Source organism: Dipodomys merriami, unplaced genomic scaffold, assembly GCF_024711535.1.
Source record: "Dipodomys merriami isolate MVZ:Mamm:240054 unplaced genomic scaffold, mDipMer1.0.p SCAF_19, whole genome shotgun sequence".
Lineage (NCBI taxonomy): Eukaryota > Metazoa > Chordata > Mammalia > Rodentia > Heteromyidae > Dipodomys > Dipodomys merriami.
The window spans coordinates 12,112,781-12,135,141 of NW_027203270.1; the positions used below are offsets into that span (position 1 = coordinate 12,112,781).

The 22,361-nt window shown below is 49.0% G+C and overlaps 1 protein-coding gene across 1 annotated transcript in view; it reads left to right on the forward strand.

Annotated features, from left to right (window-relative positions):
* The window catches only part of Ksr1 (kinase suppressor of ras 1), a 155,990-nt gene extending 142,646 nt beyond the window's left edge, over positions 1-13,344 (forward strand). Inside the window, exons 17-22 of the mRNA XM_070026890.1 lie at positions 1,620-1,753; positions 2,821-2,952; positions 3,201-3,336; positions 6,762-6,895; positions 8,739-8,822; positions 10,450-13,344. Coding sequence (XP_069882991.1) covers positions 1,620-1,753; positions 2,821-2,952; positions 3,201-3,336; positions 6,762-6,895; positions 8,739-8,822; positions 10,450-10,528 — 699 coding nt within the window. The 3' untranslated portion in view covers positions 10,529-13,344. The remainder of the gene's footprint in view (positions 1-1,619; positions 1,754-2,820; positions 2,953-3,200; positions 3,337-6,761; positions 6,896-8,738; positions 8,823-10,449) is intronic.
* Positions 13,345-22,361: the final 9,017 nt, after the last annotated feature.

Consider the following 22,361-nt stretch of genomic DNA (forward strand, 5'->3'; position numbering starts at 1 on the left):
CTAAGCTCTTTAGCTCAAGGTGAGTACTCTATCACTTTGTGCCACAGTGCCACTTCTGGTTTTCTGGTGGTTTATTGAAGATAACAGTCTCATGGACAAAGCCTGCCTGGGCTGGCTTTGAACTGTGATCCTCAGGTCTCAGCCCCCTACTCAGGGGCCTCCTTTCTTATATCTTGTTACTCTGCTTATACCAGTCCACTAAATTCTTGATAAAACCTGATTCCATGTGCTCCTTTCATTTTTGATTAAGATCCTAGTTCACATATTGCTTCAATTGTTATGGTTTCTTGAGTTGTAGTGCTAGTCAGCCCAAATAATAATTTCATTAATAAACTATTTCTTAATTAAAAAAAAAAAAGTTCAGGGACAGTACCCAGGCCCTAAGTTCAAGCCCTAGAACCAACACACACACACACACACACATACACACGCGCACACACACACACGAACTTTGTGAGTAGGATTTCCTCTTTCTTTACTTCTTTTTACTTGCTTGTATTAAAAAGCCATCTACTACCAACTTCCTCACATTTTTTTCCACTACTGTCCCTTTCCTTCCTTTTCGCCTCCCCGCTGCTCTTCCTTCATCCTTTCTCTTTCTCCTTCCTTCCCTTTCTTCCACTGCCTGCTTTGTGTATGTATTGTCTTTAGGAAGGAATAGTGCCAGGCACTGGTGACTCATACCTATAATCCTAAGTATCTAGAAGGCTGCCACTGAGTCTGGATGTGGTGGTTTGTGCCTCTTATCCCAGCAGGGGGGGTGAGATGCACAGGGACTAGGTGCGAGGCATGCCTGTCATCCTAGCTACATAGGAAGCCTGACAAAGGTGATTGTGCCCTGGGCAATAAGTGAAACCCTATCTCAAAAATAACCAACACAAATCAGGGCTGGAGGCCTGGTTCAGCAAGCCCAAGGACAGTTCAAACACCAGTCTTGTCCACCCCCCTCCTCCCCCCCCAAAAAGGGAAAAGATAATCATAATGACAACTGTGTACAAACTAGGAGTTCCTCATGATGGTTCCCTGTGGCTAAGCTGATGACTTATACCAATGAGGATCAAAGCCAAGGATACCCCCCTCCTGTCTTCCCTGTGGTCTGTCACTTTTCAGGATGGCCAGTAGGAGCTACAGATAGAATGATTTTGATTTTTCACAGCAAACTTGGAAGTCCTCGCTCCCTGTGTCTGCCCACTGAGTCATGTTGACTATCCATCTGGCTGATGGCAGGGCCTAGGAGGAACATGACTGAGGGATTTCTGCCAGGCCAGAAGCCACCTCTCTGCTGGCTTATCTTTCCTGCCAACAACCCCAGCCAGTATGGCTGATCTTTATATACTTCTGGATCTCCCTGCTCCACTAGTCACCTGGCCACACATCCTGCCTTATCTAAGGTGACTGTGACTACATAGTGGCATGAAAAGAGCTAAGCTGTGCTACAAACTGCTGTGTGGCTTGGGCCGGTGACTTTCTCTTCCTACGCCTCCTTGCCCCCTCTGTAAAGGGGTTTATGTGTTTATAAGATCGTGAGGATGAAATGAGCCCGGTGCCTGACCAAGAAAGAAACTCGGTCGCCACCACTCATGTTTACCCTACCCTGATGCGAGACTCCCATCTTCCAGGGCATGGGCTATCTTCACGCCAAGGGCATCGTGCACAAAGACCTTAAGTCTAAGAACGTCTTCTATGACAATGGCAAGGTGGTCATCACAGACTTCGGGCTGTTTGGGATTTCGGGTGTGTTCCGAGAGGAGCGGTGAGTTGGTCTTGGGTATATGGATGGGACAGGAGGAGTGGGTGGGCCCAGGCTCAGGGCCCTGTAGCTGTGCCACTGAGGAGTGGCACACCCTGTAAGGAAGGACCCATGGATTCCATCCTAGTGGTTCTAGTCTAGAATCCAGCCTTGGGAGAGGTTCAGGTCCTTTGTGGCTCTTGATTCTCACACTGACCCCCATGGGATCTATGACTTATCTAACCTGGCTGCTCCATCAAGAAAGAATGCTCAATTTCATGTGATGCTGGGTGCCAGTGGTCATGCCTGTAATCCTAGCTACTCAGGAGTCTAAGATCTGAGGATCTTGGTTCAAAGCCAGCCCAGGCAGGAAAAGTCTATGAGACTCTTATCTCCAATAAACCACCAGGAAACGGGAAGTGGCTCAAGTGGTAGAGTGCTAGCCTTGAGCTGAAGAGCTGAGAGACAGTGCCCAGGCCCAGAGTTCAAGCCCCACGACCAACAACAACAAAAAAGCCAGTGTCAGTGGCTCATGCCTGTAATCCTAGATACTCAGGAGGCTGAGATCTGTGGATCATGGTTCAAAGCCAACCTGGGCAGGAAACTCCCTGAGACTCTTATCTCCAATAAACCACTAGAAAACTAGAAGTGGTACTGTGGCTCAAGCAGTAGTGGGCTTGCCTTAAGATAAAGAGCATAGGGACAGTGCTCAGGACCAGAGTTCAAGCCTGACGACTGACACCAAAAAAAAAAAAAAAAAAAAAAAAAATTCATGTGATGTTGAAGGGACTGGAGAGATGAGGAAGCGCTGGAAGAGTGTCAGCCAGGGCAGGAAGCTACCAGACCAGTTTGAATAAGGGCTCAGCTCCTGGGTAGCTCCCTGCCTACCATCCTCAGACATCCCTTCCTAGCTGAGCTCCTTGCTGTTTTCTGAGATGGTTCCCCAAGGTGGAAGTGCCCATCAGATCAGTGTGATGCACTTGGTCACTTGCTCTGCACTATATGGGGATAATTTTGCTGGCCAAGCGGTGGGTGTATGCCTGGCAGTCCTCCGTTGCATGCTGAAAGCCTGTTCTGGTCCTGGCCTCCAGGCGAGAGAATCAACTGAAGCTATCCCATGACTGGCTGTGCTACCTGGCCCCGGAGATCGTGCGGGAGATGACCCCTGGGAAAGATGAGGACCAACTGCCATTTTCCAAAGCTGCTGATGTCTATGCATTTGGGTGAGTAGGTACTCAGAGACCAAAGTGTAGCCCCGAGAGATCCCCTGGTGATTGTTGGGGCAGGGAGCCTGGCCTTTGGAATGGAAACATACCTGGTTCTGAACTGTGATTCTGCTGCTTGTTGGCTAAGTGACCATGTCCTGACCCTCTGCCTCCCAGCAGAGGGCTCTCTGCCATGAGGAGAACAATAGCGCCTCCTACAGGGTGGTCACACAGGCCTTGGACCTTAACTAACTGGGTCTCCACAGGACTGTTTGGTATGAGCTACAAGCAAGGGACTGGCCCTTTAAACACCAACCTGCAGAGGCCTTAATCTGGCAGATCGGGAGCGGAGAAGGAGTGAAGCATATCCTGGCCTCTGTCAGCCTGGGGAAGGAAGTCAGCGTGAGTAACCACCTGCTCTGGGAGTGGGAAAAAGTATTGGACAATGGGCTGGGGCTTGTGACCCAGCTGTCTGGGAAAGGACCCCCAAGAGTCTGTACCATTTGAAGAGATCAAAAGCATACTCCTGGGCTGGGAATGTGGCTTAGTAGTAGAGTGCTTACCTAGCATTCACGAAGCCCTGAATTCGATTCCTCAGTACCACCGAAATAGAAAAAAGCCAGAAGTGGCACAGTGGCTCAAGTGGTAGAGCACTAGCCTTGAGTACAGAGAGGCTGAGGGTCAGAGCCCAGGCCTTGAGTTTAAATCCCAGGACTGGCAAGAAAAAAAAAATACTGCTGGGCACTGGTGGCTCAATCATGTAATCCTAGTTACACTGGAGGCTGAGATGTGGAGGATCATGATTTGAAGCCAGACAGAAAAGTCCATGAGACTTCATCTCCAAAATAATCACCAAAAGGCTGGCTGAAGGCATAGTTCAGATACTAGAGCACCAGCCAAGCAAGCCAAGTGAGTGCAAGGCTCTGAGTTCAAACGCCAGTGTTGGCAAACAAACAAACATAGTTACTGAAATTGGAGAAACACAGGGAAGCATAAAGAAGAAAATGAAAACTGTCCACTGTCACCTCATAGTCAACTCTTGTCTGAATTTCCTTCTAGTCTTTTTGTTGTTGTTGTTAGTTGTTGGGCCTTAACTATGGGCCTGGGTGCTGTCCCTCAGCTCATCAGCTCAAGGCTAGCACTGTACCACTTGAGCCACAGCGCCACTACCAGCTTTTTCTACTTATGTGGTGCTGAGGAATCAAACCCAGGGCCTCATGCTTGCCAGGCAAGCACTCTACCACTGAGCCACTTTCCCAGCCCCTCCTTCTAGTCTTTAAGATAATTATTTAAATTGACTTCTAGGATAAAAAAGAGTAATGCCTTAAGTATTACTTACATAAAAGTTTATAGTTTAGCCAGGTGCTGGTGGCTCACACCTGTCATGTTAGCCACTCAGGAGGCTGAGATCTAAGGATCACGCTTCAATGCCACCCCCAGCAGAAATGTCCATGAGACTCTTATCTCCAATAAACCACCAGAAAACCAGCAGTGGAACTTTGGCTTGAATGGTAGAGCACTAGTCTTGAGCTGAAATGCTGAAGGACAGCGCCCAGGTCCTTCTCAGTGAACTTCCACATTTTTTTTTTTTTTTTTTTGCCGGTCATGGGGCCTGAACTCTGGGTCTGGGCGCTGTCTCTCAGCTCTTCAGCTCAAGGCTAGCGCTCTACCACATGAGTCGCAGCGCCACTTCCGGCTTTTTTCTTTTTGCTTATATGGTGCTGAGGAATCGAACCCAGGGCCTCATGCTTGCAAGGCATGCACTCTACCGCTGAGCTACCTTCCCAGCCCCTTCCACATTTTTTTTTTTTTTTTTTTTTTTTTTGTCATGGGGCTTGAACTCTGAGCCTGGGCTCTGTCCCTCAGCTCTTCAGCTCAAAGCTAGCACTCTACCACTTGAGCCACAGCACCGGTTCTGGTTTTCTGGTGGTTTATTGGAGATAAGAGTTTCATGGATTTTCCTGCCCAGGCTGGCTTTGAACTGTGATCCTCAGATCTCATCCTCCTGAGTAGCTAGGATTATAGGCGTGAGCCACCAGCGCCCAGCAAACTTCCACATCTTTTACTGTCTTTTGTGTCTTCTGTCGTTAGCTACCAGCTACCAGATCTAACACCTGGGGAATTTTCCCGATTTTTGTCTCCAAACATGTCTCATATCTTGGTTTGGAAATTATATTTGCATTGTCAAGCCCTCCTTCCTTCGTGTGTGTGTGTGTGTGTGTGTGTGTGTGTGTGTGTGTGTGTGTGTGTGTGTGTGTGTGTGTGTGTCTGTGTGTGTGTGTGTGTGTGTGTATTTGCCATCACTGGTGCTTGAACTCAGTTATTTGAGTTACAGCTATGTGAGCCACCAGCACCTGGCTTAATTACTTTTTTTTTTTTTTTTTTTTTTTTGTCGGTCCTGGGGCTTGAACTCAGGGCCTGGGCGCTATCCCTGAGCTTCGTTGTGCTCAAGGCTAATACTCTACCACTTGAGCTGCAGCACCACTTTCAAATCTTTCTGCATAGTTTATTGGAGGTAAAAGTCCCACAGACTTTCATGTGCAGGCTGGCTTTGAACCATGATCCTCATATTTCAACCTCCTAAGTAGCTAGGATTACAGGTGTGAGCCACTGGGGCCCAGCTGGTGAATTTTTTTTTTTTTTTAATTGTACCATGGTCTTGTTTTATGATAGAGTAGCTGCTTCACACACCTATGTTATCCAGAGACAGGGCTTTGGTCTGCTCACCTTTGGTCTCATCTGATTTGCCTATTACAACAGGGAAGCCCATGCCATCCAGTTGTATTTAACAACAAAAACCTCGGGGCTGGGAAGGTGGGTCAGTGGTAGAGTGCTTGCCTTGCATACATGAGGCCCTGGGTTCGATTCCTGAGCACCACATAAGCAAAAAGAAAAGAAGCCGGAAGTGTTACTGTGGCTCAGGTGGTAGAGCGCTAGCATTGAGCTGAAGAGATGAGAGACAGCACCCAGGTCCAGAGTTCAGGCCCCATGACTGGACCCAGAAACAAAAACAAAAACAAACAAACAAAAAAACGAAAACCTCTGGTGCTGCTCTCAGTGGGCTGGTGCTTTGGACTGATCCTATGCCCAGGCCTGACTCACACTCAGGTGGTTGTTCTGCATGGCAGGGCCCCAGAGTGCCCTGCACACGCACATGGATCCTGAGAATAGATAGCAGATTGCCACCGTGAGTCTTGGGAGTGGTCGGGACAGCTGTTCTGGGCTCAGCTGCTGCCTCCATATCTAGTCCTCCCTTCAGCCTCCATTTCTGACAACACTGAGGCTCCTCCACTCCACAGTAGCCCCAACTCCACATCTTCTGAGCACCTAGCAATTCACCAGTAAAAACTGCCTTCAAAAAGCATCCAGGGCTGTGAATGTGGCTTAGTGGTAGAGTGTGCCTGACGCCCCAGGTTCGATTTCTCACTACCACATCAACAGAAACAAATGTAAGTGGCACTGTGGCTCAACTGATAGAGCTGCTGCCTTGAGCAAAAGGAGCTCAGAGACAGTGCTCAGGGCCTGAGTTCAAGTCCCAGGATTAGACAAAAAAAAAGCCAAAAAAATTTGTTGGGACCAAAAACCATCCATCCTCTTTTCTGATCTTTCTGTTCAAGTTGGTTGCTGTTATTGGGGAGGAAGGTCTAGGGAAAAGAGCAGATAAAGTAATGCAGTTCATCCATGGAAGCCTGGAAGTTCTTACGGGATAATTACTTCTCAGCATTTTGTGTCCACCGGAGGTCACCAGCTCAGACCCTTGAGGACAGTCAAGAGACCCTTTGTGAGTGCCCCAGCACACACACCACTGATGGCAGCTCCATTTTCAGGAGATCCTGTCCGCCTGCTGGGCTTTTGACCTTCAGGAGAGACCCAGCTTCAGCCTGCTGATGGACATGCTGGAGAAGCTGCCCAAGCTAAACCGACGGCTCTCCCACCCCGGGCACTTCTGGAAGTCAGCTGAGTAAGTACCCTTTAGTGAGCTAGACATGCCGTCTAGGCTCTGAGGTCTTAAAGGACATCCTCTGTTATGTCCATGCCAGAGTTTGATTTGAGGAGCACAGAGGAATGCCAAGGTTCCATTGGCCCAATGGGTGGACGACTCCCCATGACAGGCATGCTCCTCCAGTTTGCTCTGTGAACATCTATCACTGTTACCAGATCAGTACAGATTCTGGGCCCAGACTGGGCCAGAGTGAGTTAGAGGCCAAAGTCACCTAGATACTGAGAAACCCACACAGCAGGCTATATCAGTACCACTAAAGATGGCGCTGACTCATACAGCCATTGATAATGAAGAGCTAGCCACCTGTTTGAGACCATATCACAACACATGTTGTAGCCTGGATGCCACAGCCCTTCCCTTCTTAATTACAGGACCCTTTGCACCAAGCATCAGGGCTGTCTCCCCTCTCTTTCTTGTTCCTTTTCTCCTTTGTTTCTCTTGCCACTTTTCCAAGAATACTCTGGACTCAAGGGAAGGGGAAAAAGCCAGATGTCAATGGCTCATGCTCATAATACTAGCTACTCAAGAGTAAGATCTGGATGATCATAGTTCAAAATGAGCCCACGCAGAAAAATTCTTGAGAATCATCTCCAATTAACTAGCAAAATGCTACACTGGTGGCATAGTTCAAGTGGTAGAGACTGGCAGGGGGGAAAAAAAAAACTTCTTTGAAATGGTCAGATCCTCTTTTAGCTTGTAAAAATATTGGCTTGCATACTTTATCAAGTCCTTTCTCAAAGAGAGGCCCAGCAGGAGTCCCCCAAACGAGATATAAGAATTCACTCAAAAATACAACCAGTTGTGGGAAATCTGGAGGACCAGGTAGGTAGGTTAGTGAATGCTCTATCTTATGATGCAGTATGAGGTTCAGTATTGGTCAGAGGCTTAGCACCGGTCGAGCACCCCTCACCTACAATGCTGTGCATGCCTGCTTACATACCTGAGGATACCCAGATGATGGCTGCACTGGACCCCTACCAAGAAGGACTTTACTGTTTAGCTGGGATCAAGATGAGCAGACCCACTGAAGCAAAGCCTCCACATGGCAAGGCTCTGTCTCATCCTGTCTGTAGCCCAGTGGTGAACACAGTGCCAAGAGTACTTGGCCAATAAATGTGTGAATGAATGTGCCAGTGATTAAGACCCGAGGCCCTGTAGGTGTTCTAATGCGGCCTCTCTGTCCACATGGGGGACTGGAGAAAGGTCTCTAGGAGCTGCTGCTCATTGGAGCTGGGTGAACAGGTGACATCCCTGCAGGCATGGAGCATGGGCTTCTCTGGAAGTGGGGTATCCAGGCCAACTCTGATCTGCTCCTGCAGATCCTGGACCTCTCTGTGCAGCCTGGGCCCTGGCTTTGTTATCCGCAAGAAAGAGGGCTCACCAGGTGGGTGCTGGCATTAGAGGATGACTCTTATTCTCTGAAAACCAAACAGCCACCGTGTCTGGTCCCAAATAGAAACTGAGTCATAAATGGGACTGTGATGGGCCTGAAGTCACCAGTTCTGGCTCTTTAAGGGAAGAGGAGTAGCACATCTGAATCAGCCTGGGGCCAAACTTCTTGTTCATTTCACTTTTCTGCACACTTGGCTTCTAATTCTCATTTTCTCTTTTCTTTCCCATTGGCCTTTTGGGTGTTTTGTTTTGTTTTTGTTTTCATTTGGGGGATGGAAATGCTCTGTCCTGTCATCTCTCCCTGTCCTACCATCCTGACTCCTCCACCTGCTGCCATCACTCACCTGCTGGGTTGATGGGTTGGACCGAATTCTTCCACTCCTGGCGAAATGGTCACGGGCACTCCCAGTCGCTGGCGGAGCCGCTACTACGGGAAAGGACGTTATAACGGTCACCCTGACTTTAAGAACGCCTGTCCAGTTCTGGAGGAATAGTGTGTTCTGTCATTTCCCTCGTGCCCTGCCTGTGTGTGGTTGTGCCATTGCAAACCTGCTTTCTGCTGTGTCTCTGCACCCCAGCTTCTCACAACCGTGGTTTTCTCCCCCTAATCTGATGTGAGGTCCTGCCACCATACCTGCCACCACAAGGATTGTGTTCCTCACAGTGGGTGACAGAGACCATAGCATGGGGCAGGGTCTCCATCTGCACCACAAGTGGACACATGGCTAGTTTCAGCAGAGAACAGAGTTTGGATCATTGATCCAGTCAGAGCTCAGAAGAAGAGAATCAAGGGAGCAGAAGCAGTGCGCTCCGAGAAGTCAATTTTGGGGGTCCAGGCTGAGGGGCCATGGGAGGCATGGAGGGCTCTAGAGAAGTGGCCTGTGGCTGTGCCTTGCGGAAACTTGAAAGGTTCCTTATGCCCAGCTCCCTTCCAGGCTTGCCCTGCTGTCCACCTAGCAGGTAGAGGAGGAGGAGTCCCTTTCTTTGCTGGAAAGAGGACCCCCTGCCTGGTGGCTGTGGCCAGTCCTCTAGTCCCCAGCTCCCTGTGGGCTCTGGTTCTAACCTGTTCTCCCCTTCTCTGTCCTCTAGGTTGTAGGCCTGGTTGCCTTGCATGCACCGGGGGCTGTCTTCCTCCTAATCAACAATGGCTCTGCGACTTCTGCTAACACAAAATGCCAAGCAGGCACTAACCCAGGGGATGCCATCTCTGCTGCTCCAATCTTCTCTCTCCAGTCTTCTTGTGCTGTTTGTAACATGGCCCCTCCCTCTCCACGTGTGCCTGCATCGCTGCCGGTGGAGGATCGTATTAACTGGTACCCTGCGAGGTGGAGCAGCCTGTAGCCACCTTCCCAGATGGCGCTTTCCCTTCTGAGGGCTGCTCTTGCTTTTGTTTGATGGCCCTGTCACCCCACTAACCCCTTTGAGCCTCCACTGAATGTCCTGGGAGGGAAAGGGTGGCGTCTAACTCTGGGATCTTATCCCATAGGGAGTGGAGTGGTTCCAGAGCTTCCCTCTCTTTGGTCCTGTCACTGTCTCCTCTGGAGAGCTAGAACAGTAGGCGCAAAATGTCCTGTTGCTGTGAAAAACACCAGCTCAAAAGGGCTCTGTCCTTAAGAGCACACTCAGAAAACCTATCCGAAAGTAGAGTGATGTTTGGTTCCAGACAGCCACCAAGTTGCTCCCTTTACATCTGCCTGGGCCTCCACAAACTGAAAAGATCTCTGCCATTGGGCTCTGGGAGTCTTCCCCTCAACCTCCCAGTGGAGCCCATGTTGGAGCAGCATCCCATTTCTAGAAGGAGCAGGTGAGGTCAGCACTGCCGGTGCTGGGGCTCAGGTTTCTCTCCCAGTCTCACATGGAGCAAGTGCGGTCTGGGCAACCAGTGAGGCAGAGACGATTATGCCACGACCCTGCCCTGCCCCAGGAGGGGGGCACGGCTGAGGCCCAGGACTCGGGGTGACCAGCAGCTCTGCCAAAGCCGCAGGTCAAATGATCATTCCACTGGATGGGACCAGCTCCGCTGCGGAGCTTCTGGAACTAGCCCATTCCTTAGCCTGTGCCACCCTAACTCTGGTCAAGACCAGCTGGGCCATAACTCATGTTTCTGTTCCTCTCCACAGCATGAACAGCAGTAAAGGGGTCCCCCGCTTTGAAAGGTTCGGCCTGGGTGCCCTGGAGTCCAGTAATGCAAAGATGTAGCCGCTGGGCCCCTTGTGCTGCCCATTCTTTTCTTTTCCTAACTGTGTTTTTAAAACACACAAGCCACCACCATGACAAAAAGTAAAAATACTAAAAGCCACTCCATCTGCCCAGCACTGCAAACCAGGACAGGAGACTCTATTCAGGCTGGGGCCCGGAGACAGAGCCCCGCCTGCTGTTAAAGATGGCCCCACACCAACCAGACCTGTCCCGACCGACAGCACATGTTTACACGAACGTTTCTGCCGAGCGAACTCAACGTTTTACAATAGGTAATAATAAACAATGTATGCTTACGTGCACTGGCAGTGTGGGATGGCAGAGGTGGCCATCCCCATTGGAAGGATCCTGTAGCAGAGCCTAATGCTGGGCCAGAAGGAAGAAGAGCGTTGTGATTGTGGTTGCTTTGGGCTGCAGAGCGGGGGATATGAGGTCTGACCTGGTCTTGCTTTGGCCCTAACTGCCCTGGGTCGAGAATCTCCCTCTGAGAGATTCTTCCTGCGTCCTATCAGAGAGACACAGTTCCCTCATCCCCCCAGAGAAGACCCCAGAGAGGATCCAGAGAAGCTGGATCACAGAGGGCAGGAGTTCTTAGAGAGCTGGATTCACCTTCTAACCCCTGTAATCCAGACTGCCCTTGCTGGAAAAGTAGAGACAGAATCCTAGTGATGCCTGAGGGTCTGGTGACTCCCACTCAGGGTTTCTACTACAAGGCAGAGAGATAGCCATGCATTTTTAGAGCTCTCTTTCATGAAGCCCCAGGCAGTCACTAGAGCTGTGGGACCCAGGGCCTCCTCCCAGTGCCTGGCCCAAACTGAGCACTAACCTGTAGGTGCACCTGCACTGAGATGAGAACGGAGAAGATGGTACAAAGAGACAGAAGTAGACAGCCAGCAGGTATCTGAGGCCCCCCACCTCCCCCCCAGGCTTCTCAGTGACTCTGGCGGACACTTTAGAAACCCATTGTTAGCCATGCTAGAATGTTCCAGAACTACTCACCTCTTCTCATTCACCTTAGCCCACCTCTGCTGCTTTCCCTGAGCTCAGATACAGGCACTCTTTCCTCCAGACCCTCCTAGCAAGCCGCCTCTCTGCACAGCCTCTCCGGCAGTCTCAGGCCTTCTGCCTGTGTCCATGCAAAGCAGCGGGAGGCTAGACCTGAGAGCCAGCTGGGCGTCACGTGACCTCTGCCGCCCCCACTAGAAACTGCTGCCCACAGACTAGAGTTCCCAAAGGCAGAGGGCCTCAAGTAGAGATGAAGTTCGGTGGCCTCCACAGCCCGAAAGAAAAAAAGTAATGGAAGGGGAGTTGTGACTGGAGTCAGGACCACAGGTTTGGGTTTCAAATAAGGGCCCCCACCCCCCTTATTTGGGACTATGTGGCTCCAGCCTCTTCCAGTTCAACTCACCCAGCAAGTCCCAGTCTTCACAGCCTTCCCCACCAGCTGGGGTCCAGATGTTCCTTAACTCAGCCCTCTGCTGAGAATCTGTGGAGTTGCCTCTACAAGTAGATATGTGCATATGCGTGTGCACATGCACGCGCATGCACACACACACACACACACACACACACACACACACGGCCTTGGAGAGCACAGCTTACACAGTGCTATATGCACCCAGGGACAGTGGCGTCTTCACCCAGGAGGTGTGGTAGGAAGAGGGAGGCACTGTAAGCCAGTGGCCTATTGTTTGACCTCATCCTTTTGGCTCTCAGTCAGCCCTTGCTGTCACCTCCTATCCCCAAACCAAACTGTGTGGCTGTCTCATGCCTGACTTTGCCCTCTGGGGCTGTATAGCCGCTAAGCAAGTCAAGTGAACTCAGTTCCTCCCCTTTCCCAGACCCTGGGCCACCATGGGGTCACAGCAGACCCACAGGAAGGGAGTCCGGGTCTGGCTTTGTCTGATGGCAGCCACAGCCAGCTCTCGCTGAGCCTCTGCAGCGTGTGTGGTCTTATGCATGTGTTGGGATCCAGAGACAGATAGAAGTGGTCACAGTTCCACATTCAGGAGCTGCCTGTCTTTCTAAGGGCCTAGTATCTGCCAGAAACCCAGGGGCCACTTGGCCCCCAGTTTGGAACTGAGGTACTAGGAACCCTCCTCTACTCCCAGACCTAAGCAACACCTCTAGCTGTTCCAACCACCTCTGCTCTGCCTGTCATTTAAGGAAGTTCCCCACAATGGTCCCTTCTCCCTTTTTTATTTAAGCAACTGTGAATTGAGGTGAGGAAGGTGTGCTGGGCCTTCTGTGTGCTTTCCCTGCCTGTCTCGGAGACACACGAAGGACAGCAGATACTGTGAATCCAGTCCCCGCGGCCCGCGGTGAAGGGGATGGGAAAGGCCCGGGGCTGTGCCGCGGGGAAGACGGTGCTCCCCCCAGGGTGGCAGTAGAGCCCAAACTTTGGCACCTCCGGCCTCACCTCTGAGACCTTTCACCCCCCAGAGCTGCAGTCCCCCCAGGTTTCTCTGATTGCTGTCTTGAATCCTCGCTGAGTTCTTAGTGAACAGTATATAGCAGAGTGGATCTCTCCATGTCTCCAGTTTACTCTCTGCTGCCCCATGGCATTTTTTTCTCATGGTCCCTTGAAGCCAGTGTTACTCTGTGGTGATGGGGTGGGGCGGAGACCCCAGCGGAGAGCCGTGGGGAGCCTGCACTGTGCTGTAGCATCGGTCGGGATGTCATCAGGGGCATTCCTAGCGTCTTCTGTGGCCACCAGGCACACATTGGCTTTTTGAATGTGATGTAAAATTTGTACAGTAAAAGTTTTTATATTTTCTATCCATCGTGTTTGTCTTCCAGAAATGCTTTAATTTAAATTAAAATGGTTAGTATTAACAAGTGTGCTGTATTGGTTTTATTTTGTTTGCTTCTGGTGTTGTTCTATCACTGGGAATGAATATACAACCCGTGTCCAGCAAGGTCACGGGGTAGGAATTGGGCTGCTTCATCTGGGAAGATAGATAAAAAGGTAAAATCTTTTTACCCAAGATCATACAGCTGTGGCAGCCAGTCCAGGTCTAAGCTGTGACTGACCTCCCTCTACCAGAAGCTGGGGAGCCCACTGGTCCAATATCCACTGGGCTCCTGCTGTGTTCAAAAGATAGTGCTGAGGTAGGGTTAGTGGCTCACACCTGTAATCCCAGCTCTAGAGGTAAGGCAGTAGATTTAAGATTTGAAGGCCACTTTAGGTCACAGAGTGAGTTTGTCTCAAACAAACATAAATAGTACAAAACCATGGACCATTGTTCTAGTATAGATCATAGAGTAGACAACAAATTTGTACCAGGCCGGGTGCTGGTGGCTCACACCTATCATCCTCGCTACTCAGAAAGCTGAAAGCTAAGGATCACAGTTCAAAACCAAACAGGCAGGAAAGTCTGTGAGACTTGTCTCCCATTAACCACCAGAAAACTAGAAGTAGAGCTGTGGCTCAAAGTGGGGCTGGACACTCAGGGCCAGGGCACTGTCCCTGAGCATTTTTGCTCAAGGATAGCACTCTACCACTTTGAACTTTTTGAACTGTGATGAAAAATATAGAAATTTGTAGAAATTAAGGAGCACATTTATAACCAGCGAATCAAGGCTGGGAATGTGGCTCAGTGGTAGAGTGCTTGCCTTGCATGCATGAGGCCCTGGGTTCAATTCCTCAGTACCACATAAACAAAAAGAAAAAAGGCAGAAGTGGCGCTGTGGCTCAAGTGGTAGAGGGCTAGCCTTGAGCTCAGGGACAGTGCCTAGGCCCTGATTTCAATCCCTAGGACTGGCAAAAAAAAAAAAAAAATCACCTTTTCATGAGCTAGAAACAGGATACTACTACATGTGAGAAATGACGTCGAAAACATGGGATTCAATAGTGGAAGACAGAAGTTCTTCCTCTACTATCAGGAATATGGCAAAGATGCATTTTAAACACTTCAGTTAGGTATAAGCCCAGAAGTTCCAACCAGAGCACTTAAGAAAAAGGACAGGCATTCAGGGTAAAAAGAAGTAAAATAAATAGCCAGGCACCAGTGGCTCCTCGCTGTAATCCTAGCTACTCAAGAGGCCAAGATCTGAGAATCGCAGTTCAAAGCCAACCTGGACAAGAAAGTCTAAGAGTCTCTCATCTCCAATAAACCACTCAGAAAACCGGAAGTGGCACTGTGGTAGAGTGCTAGCCTTGAGTTGAAGAGCTGAGGGACAGGGCCCAGGCCCAGAGTTCAAGCCTCATGACCAACCAAAAAAAAAAAAAAAAAAAAAACTAACTTAGAGCTAATAAATGAATGCAATAAAGTAGCAAAAAATGAACAAAAATAAAGTGCCTTTCTGTACACTAACAGTGAACAACCTGAAAAGGGAAACAATTCCACTTATAATTGCATTTTAAAAAGACTATTTTAGGTGGTAAGTTAGACAATGAAATGATAAAACATTGCTGAATGAAGGGACGCATACCACACTCACTGACTACAGCGACTCCTGGGGGATCCAGGGCCTGTGCCTTCGTTCCTGGAGGAAAGCGACTCACTTCGAGCTACCAGAAGAACGTGATTTTACAGGGGAATCTATGTGTCAAGACAAGAGCCAGGCTCATAACCATGTTCCTTCACTGCCTTTTACCTGGGTGATCCCAAGCTAGCCACTGTCCCCTTCTCTAAGAGGAAATGACATTTTTCTCATACAATTTTCTTGACAGTGAATGATTGTTGTTTTGTGCGAATAAGAACCAGTGTTGCCAGACTTCCCTCTTCCCTAGTTCTGTAGAAAACAGGACTCCCTTCTACCTTGCTCTTCTCATATCTTTGCATACAAAAGAGATAGAGCTGTTAGTCCTGCCACATTCCTTCTACCTATCTCAATCAGCCCTCCATGAGACTAGTGACCCCAGAGCCAGCAGCTGAGTCACATGCTGGCTTCCCACTCCACCCTGCTCTGAAGAGAAACCAGGAGACTAATTCTTGCAGAACCTCACCCATATTCCCTGCAACAGATGTTGGGTTAATGAAGGGAGGCCTCACTCCAGGGAAGCGGTGGTGGGGAAGGAGTCGGGGGCTGAAACTCTGGTTTGCAGCACTGACTTCAGCACTGGAAGTCTGGGCTGAGTCCAACTGTGTGATGTGGGTCCAGTTGCTTCACCTCTCGATACCTTCCTATCTTCCCGTTCTAGAATGGACATAATCAACTGGACCTACTTCATAAAGATGACAGAGGATTAAATGTAAGGCACCCAGAACAATCCTAGTGCATAGTAAATATTCTATAAATATTAACTTTTAATCACCACTGTGTGCTCTATGCTGGTCTAATTTCAGCTGTCCACCTGTCTTGCCCTTTGGAACCTGAGCCTCTGGTCCACCTTACCCTGCCAGAGCTATAGATTTGCAAGCCAAATACATGCTGTCAACGTTTCAAGATCCCAGGTTTTAAGCTAATACTTATGTAGCAATAGATCATCGAAACCCCAGCTTGATAAGTCAGCCCAGGGAGGAGCAGCCAGAAAGCAGCTCAGAAAAAGTAGCCAGTTGCTCAATTTTCTCGTGTGTCCAAGTGGGGGGCGTGGGGGGTGGAAGTGGAAAAGATCTGCACATAAAAGCCAGGCTACCCTGCTTCTTCGTGTTCTATAGCTCCTAACATTCAGGCTCTGATTCTTACATTTGCTCATTATTCAGTCTCATTGGACTGTTGGGAGCTTTATCAAAAATATGTAAAAAAAAAAAAAATCCCCTCATTGGGCACTGGTGGTTCATACCTGTAATCCTATTCAGGAGGCTGAGATCTAAGGATAACAGTTCAAAGCCACCTCAGGCAGAAAAGTCCATGAGATTCTTATCTCCAATTAAGCACCAAAAAAAAAAAAAAAAAAAAAGGTGTGGGGGGGGGGAGGACTGGGTAGCTTAAGAGGTAGAGCTCCAGCCTTGAGTGTAAAAGCTAAAAGACAGTGCCCAGGCCCTGAGTTCAAGCCCCAGAACTGGCATTTTTAAAAAAATCATGGTGTTCACTGGAGCACAGCACACCATCTGGTGTCAGGCAAACCCGGTTTCTTTTTCCTGTGGAGTGTTATAGTGTACAAAGAGGGTCTGTTCTCTAAAAGCCTAGTGGAAGGAATGATGGAAGAGCATTGGTGGTGTAAGCCAGTAACAAGGAGCGCACAGGGCAGACATCACTAGGTACGGACCATCAGTCTGGTTCCTCCAGCTGTATTGAAATTGAACCCAGAGAAGCGCATCACCAAGCTCACAAAGGCTTGGCTTAGGGCCTTCAAGACAAGGATACTGTGCTCACTTGATCTCAGGATCCTGCCAGTCCTGGGTCTTGAATTCAGGGTCTGAGCTTTGTCCCTGAGTGTTTCCCCTCTGTCTCTGTCTCTCTCTTTCTCTCTCTCTCTCTCAGTCTCTCTCTCTCCATTAAGATTTTATCACTTGGGCCACAGCTCCACTTCCAACTTAATAGTTAATTGGGGAGAAGAGTCTCGTGGACTTTCCTGCCTCTGCTGGCTTTGGACCCTGATCTTCAGATATCAGCTTCTGAAGTAGCTAGGATTAACATGCTGAGGCAGGGCCTGGAGGTCAGTCTCAGCTATTTGTTCACAGATGGCACTCTACCCTTGAGGCACACCTCTGGCTCCCGATTTTTGCAGGTTAATTGTAGTTAACAGTCTGTTAGCTGTGTCTGCCCAGCCTGGCTTCAGCTTCTACAACTGCTAGGATTATAGATGTGAGCCAGCACCTGGCTATAACCTCGAGAAACTCCCTTTTTCTGTGTTTCAAAATGTCCAGCTGAACACTAGAATGAGGGAGATTTACTAAACAAATATTTCTGTCAGTCACATGCTACATTTTCCAATTTCTCCTTTCCTGGTATATCAGCACCACTATTTAATCTGTTTCCTTAAATTAATCTTGTTTTTTTTTTTTAGCAGAAGAAAACAAAACAAACTTATTACGTACTTAGGACTAAGCCTGCATCCCTGTTCTAACAATTCTTCAGATATTGCATTTTCAACTCTTGTTTTTTTGTTATTGTTTTTGTTTCGTTGGTTTTTTTTTTTTTTTTTTTTTTTTGGTGCTAGTCCTGGGTGCTATCCCTGAGGGTTTTTTGTTTTTTGTTTTGCTCAAGGATAGTGCTCTACTATATGAGCCACAGCTCTACTTCTGGCTTTTTTATTTTTTGATAGTTAATGAGAGGTAAGAGTCTCAGAGACTTTCCTGCCCAGGCTGGCTTCAAACTATGATCCTCATCTCTCAGTCTCCTGAGTAGCTAGGATTACAGGCATTAGCTACTAGTACCTGGCTATGCATATCTATCTACCTATCTATCTCTCTATCTCATGTATGTGTAAATATTTTTTAATTTTAATTTTATTTTATTTTATTTTATTTTTTGTCAGTCCTGGGGCTTGAACTCAGCATCTGGGTTTGTCCCTGAGTTCAAAGCTAGTACTCTACCACTTGCTCTGCAGTACCACTTCTGGCTTTTTCTGAATAGTCTATTGGAGATAAGAATTTTATGGTTGGGAATGTGGCTTAGTGGTTTAGAGTGCTTGCCTAGCATGCATAAAGCCCTGGGTTCAATTCCTCAGTACCACATAAACAGAAAAAGGCAGAAGTGGCACTGTGACTCAACTGGTAGAGCACTAGCCTTGAGCAAAAGAAGCTCAGACCCTGAATTCAAGCCCCAGGACTGGCAAAAGAAGAAACAACCATGGGCTTTCCTGCCAGGGCTGGCTTTGAACAGTGATCCTCAGATCTCAGCCTCCGGAGTAGCTAGGATTACAGGCATGAGCCACTGGCACCCAGTTGTGGCTATATTTTTTAACTCTTGAATCACTCCCTTCTCCCTTCCTCCTCCTCCTCTTCCTCCCCCTCCTCTTCTTCAGACCGACCCCTGTGATAGATTTGGATAACTTCCTAAATAGTTTTGTTACCTTATACATGCTGCATTTTTGGAAGATGGAGACTGAGGAAAGTCCCAGTGGACTTGTAAATTACCTTTCCCGACGTTATTGTATATTTCACAAAGATCCCATCCTAAGACTGTCTTGGGTCTTTATATGGATTATATCTGTCCCTGCAAATTGAGACTCAACTGTGCTGGCTTCAAGGCAGAACTGGAGGGGTCTCCCTTTTGTCTTTTGTCACAGAAACAAAAATACCTAAGCGATTTGACCTGAGGAACTCCAGGAGGTCTGCATCAGACATAACTGGGTTTCATCCGCACTCTCTCTCCCCGTGTTGAGTCCTTCAGGACCACCGGCGCACAAAGGAATGGGCTGATGGGAATGGGCAATGACAATTGATTAGATGTGCTTAGAAATGAGATGGTAGCAGCAATGGTTGCCAGGTGATCTGGGTGTTTGCCATGTCTGGGTTTCATCAGCCAACCTGTTATCTTTCTGGAGTTAATATTGTACCACGACCTTATCAGCCCTGTCACATTTCTTTATCATGGCAACCACAAGAGGCCAGGCCAGTTACTCCACCCATCTTTTTTTGGGGGTGGGGGGTGGCAGTAATCAGTTGTGGGACTTGAACTCAGGCCTGGATGCTGCTCCTGCCCTCTTTGGCTCTAGGCTAGTGCTCTACCACTTGGAGCCACATCACCACTTCCTGTTTTTGAGTGGTTAATTGAAGAGTCTCACAGGGACTTTCCTGCCTGGCCGGGCTGGCTTTAAACTGTGATCCTAAGATCTCAGCCTCTTGAGTAGCTAGGATTACAGGCGTGAGCCACTGGAGCCTGGTGCAACTCTGCCCATCTCTGAACCCAGGTTCAGAGCTGAGATCCAAACTATTGGAGATTCATGTCAGACCCAGCTGCTCACCCCTATAGGCCAAACAAAGAGACATGGTGAAGGGTAGAGAAAGATTCATTATGTGGCAGCCACGGAAAGCCAGCATTACAACACGTCTTCTGTTGCCTTCAGTTGTCTTTTAGGGTTGCAGACATTTGCCTTAGTTTAAATAGGCAGGAAAGGTGGCTCAGTGGTAAGAGTGCTTGCCTTGCATGCATGAGGCCCTGGGTTTGATTCCTCAGCACCACCTAAGCAAAACAAAATCCAGAAATGGCGCTGTGGCTCAAGTGGTAGAATGCTAGCCTTGAGCTGAAGAGCTGAGGGACAGCACCCAGGCCCAGAGTTCAGGCCCCATGACCGACAAAATAAATATTAATAGCAGGGAACCGGGGGAAGGGTGAGAACGGCATGCATGGTTAGAAGTTCCAGGTTATAGATGTGGCCTGGCTGACGGCGATCCCCTTGTCTGGGGATCTTGGGGCCGAGAAATGTCACATCCCATCTGGAGGGAAACAGGAAGAAGTCAGCCACTGCTGCTGGGCTCAAGGTAAAACTGCCTGCAAGAAAGAGAACACCCAAAGCAGTTTGGCCTTCAGCCATAAGATGATAAGAAAGCCTTGGCTGTCTGAAGGGCGCTTTGTCTTTGGTCACAAGCTGTTTCTCCATAAATCCTGGATGACTGCGAAGTGACAGTTTGGACACCCAGGAGATTGACTGGGGTCCCTACATTTAGTTTTATTCTGCTTTTAAACTGCCTCTTAGACCCCTGGCACTCCAGAGAAAATTCAAACTCCTTTGCCTGGAATTCAAGGGCTGCCCACTTTGGGGTGGCAGGGGTGGGGGGCTGCCTGCTTCTCCCCCAAATGTGGCCTAGGGCCTCTTCCACTTCTGCTTTGCAGTTCCAAGCAGCCATGTGCTCTCCCTGGACAAATGCATACATGCATACACAGAGAGCTGCCTGCTCTTCTCACCTCAGCCCTGTAATCCATGGTGGGCACCATCTGCTCTCAGCCAAGGCCTCTGAGAAATTCTCGCTGGCCTACCATGGTAAAGGGAGGAAAAACAGGGAAGTGAGGTATGGAGTACTGACCGCCAGGCCCTAAATTTCTGACAAACATGGGCTTACTTAATCCCCAGGTCTGCCTTATAAAGAAAGCCTACCCCTAGCTCCATTTAACTGATGAGGAAACTGAGGCTTGGAGAGTGGAAGTAACCTGCCTGGCTTCCCCCAGCTGCTGTGATCACTCCTTTCCTCACAGTCTGCTGAGCTAAGCAACCTCCTTTCACAACGTATAATAATTGGCATGCAGAAATTTGCATAACCACCACCCCTAATATTTAGGCTTGACCCTTTGAAGAGAAAGGACAAGGGCCTCCAGCTCTGTAGTTTTCAGAACCAGGTCAGGAGACTGGCACCATAGGCACTCAGCAGATGCTCTGTCTGTCTGTCTGTTTGTCCATCTTTCCCTTTCTCCTCTTTCTCTCTCTTCCCTCTTATATACTGGGTTTCTGCTCAAGGCTAGCACTATACCACTTGAGCCACAGGTCCATTTCTGGCTTCTTTGGTGGTTAATTGGACATAAAAAGAATCTCACAGATTTTCCTGCCTGGGCTGGCTTTGAGACACTATCCTCCAACTTCAGCCTCCTGAGTAGCTAGGATTACAGGCGTGAGTCCACATGGGAGCCCAGCTATGGCCTGAAAAATCTTGAATTTATCTAAGATGTTCATTAAAATCCCACACTTCCAAGTTTTTGACTGGGGAAAATACACACACACACACACAATTGTGGGAGTGTCATTATGCTCTGAGTCTGCTTTATCCTCAGTTGGCATATTTGCTTAGGGCTCTGGGGCCTGCTGACACCACCCCTCCTGACACACACACACACACACACACACACACACACACACACACCACCCTCACCTTCAGACCAGGGCGGAATACCTTGGGAGGGCAGGGGTGGGGCCTGGGAGGGGTGGATCCAGCTGGGGCCAACCTGCCCTGTTGAGCCCTGACCTGCCACTGTTCCCCCCCCCCCCCCCCCCCCCCCCCCCCCCCCCCCCCCGGCCTCAGAAAACTGGTCTTCTTTCTTCTCCAAGCCTACCCCTTCTCCCTCCTCCATCCCCTCCTAGTTAATCTGCTTTCCAGTTTCCATTCCTGCAGGCCAGGCAGGCTCAGCCCCTGTAGGCTGGGCAGGGCAGGCCGGGTGTGGTGTGCTGCTGGTGGCTCAACCCCCAGCTGTTCTCAAGTCACACCCCAAAAGCCTGTCTGCTCTTCTCATTTCCCTGTACATGACCCCAGTGGGAGGCCACAGGAACCTTTGACCAGAATAGAGGAAGAAGCAAAGAGGCTGCAAAAGGGGATTGAGGGGAGAAGCTCCAGACAGGACCCTGGGAAAGTTTTGCTGGCCTGAGAAGCTCTGTAGAGCAGCATGTCCATGCCCTTCTGTGACAGTCCCCAGGAGGTGGAGGTCAGCCAGACCCTGAGTGCCATCCAAGCTGCAGACGACAATTCTGGAGTTCCTCCTCTTCCTCCTTGCCCTCTTTCTCGTCCTCCTTTTCCTTCTCTTCCTTTTTTCTTCTCCTTCTTCTCATCATCTTTTGTGTCAGTACTTGGCTTGAATTCAGGGCCTGGGCGCTGTCTCTAAGCACTTTTGTTTAAGGCTGACATTATGCCACTTGAGCCTCCTTCCCAGCCCTGCCTGATTTCTTTCACTGTAGAAATCAGAAAGATTTTAACATTTTAACACAGATAATGTACTATCAGACCACTCAAAGTAAAAAGTTTTCATTAAGGGGTAGGAAGGTGGCTCAGTGGTAGAGCGCTTGCCTTGCATGCATGAGGCCCTGGGTTCGATTCTTCAGCACCACATAAGCAGAAAAAAGCCGGAAGTGGTGCTGTGGCTCAAGTGGTAGAGCGCTAGCCTTGAGCTGAAGTGCTGAGGGACAGTACCCAGGCCCAGAGTTCAAACCTCATTACTGACAAAAACAAAAAAAATAAATGTTTTATTTCTCACCTATTTGACTGACTGATTGATTTAGAGACAAGGTCTCCACTATGAA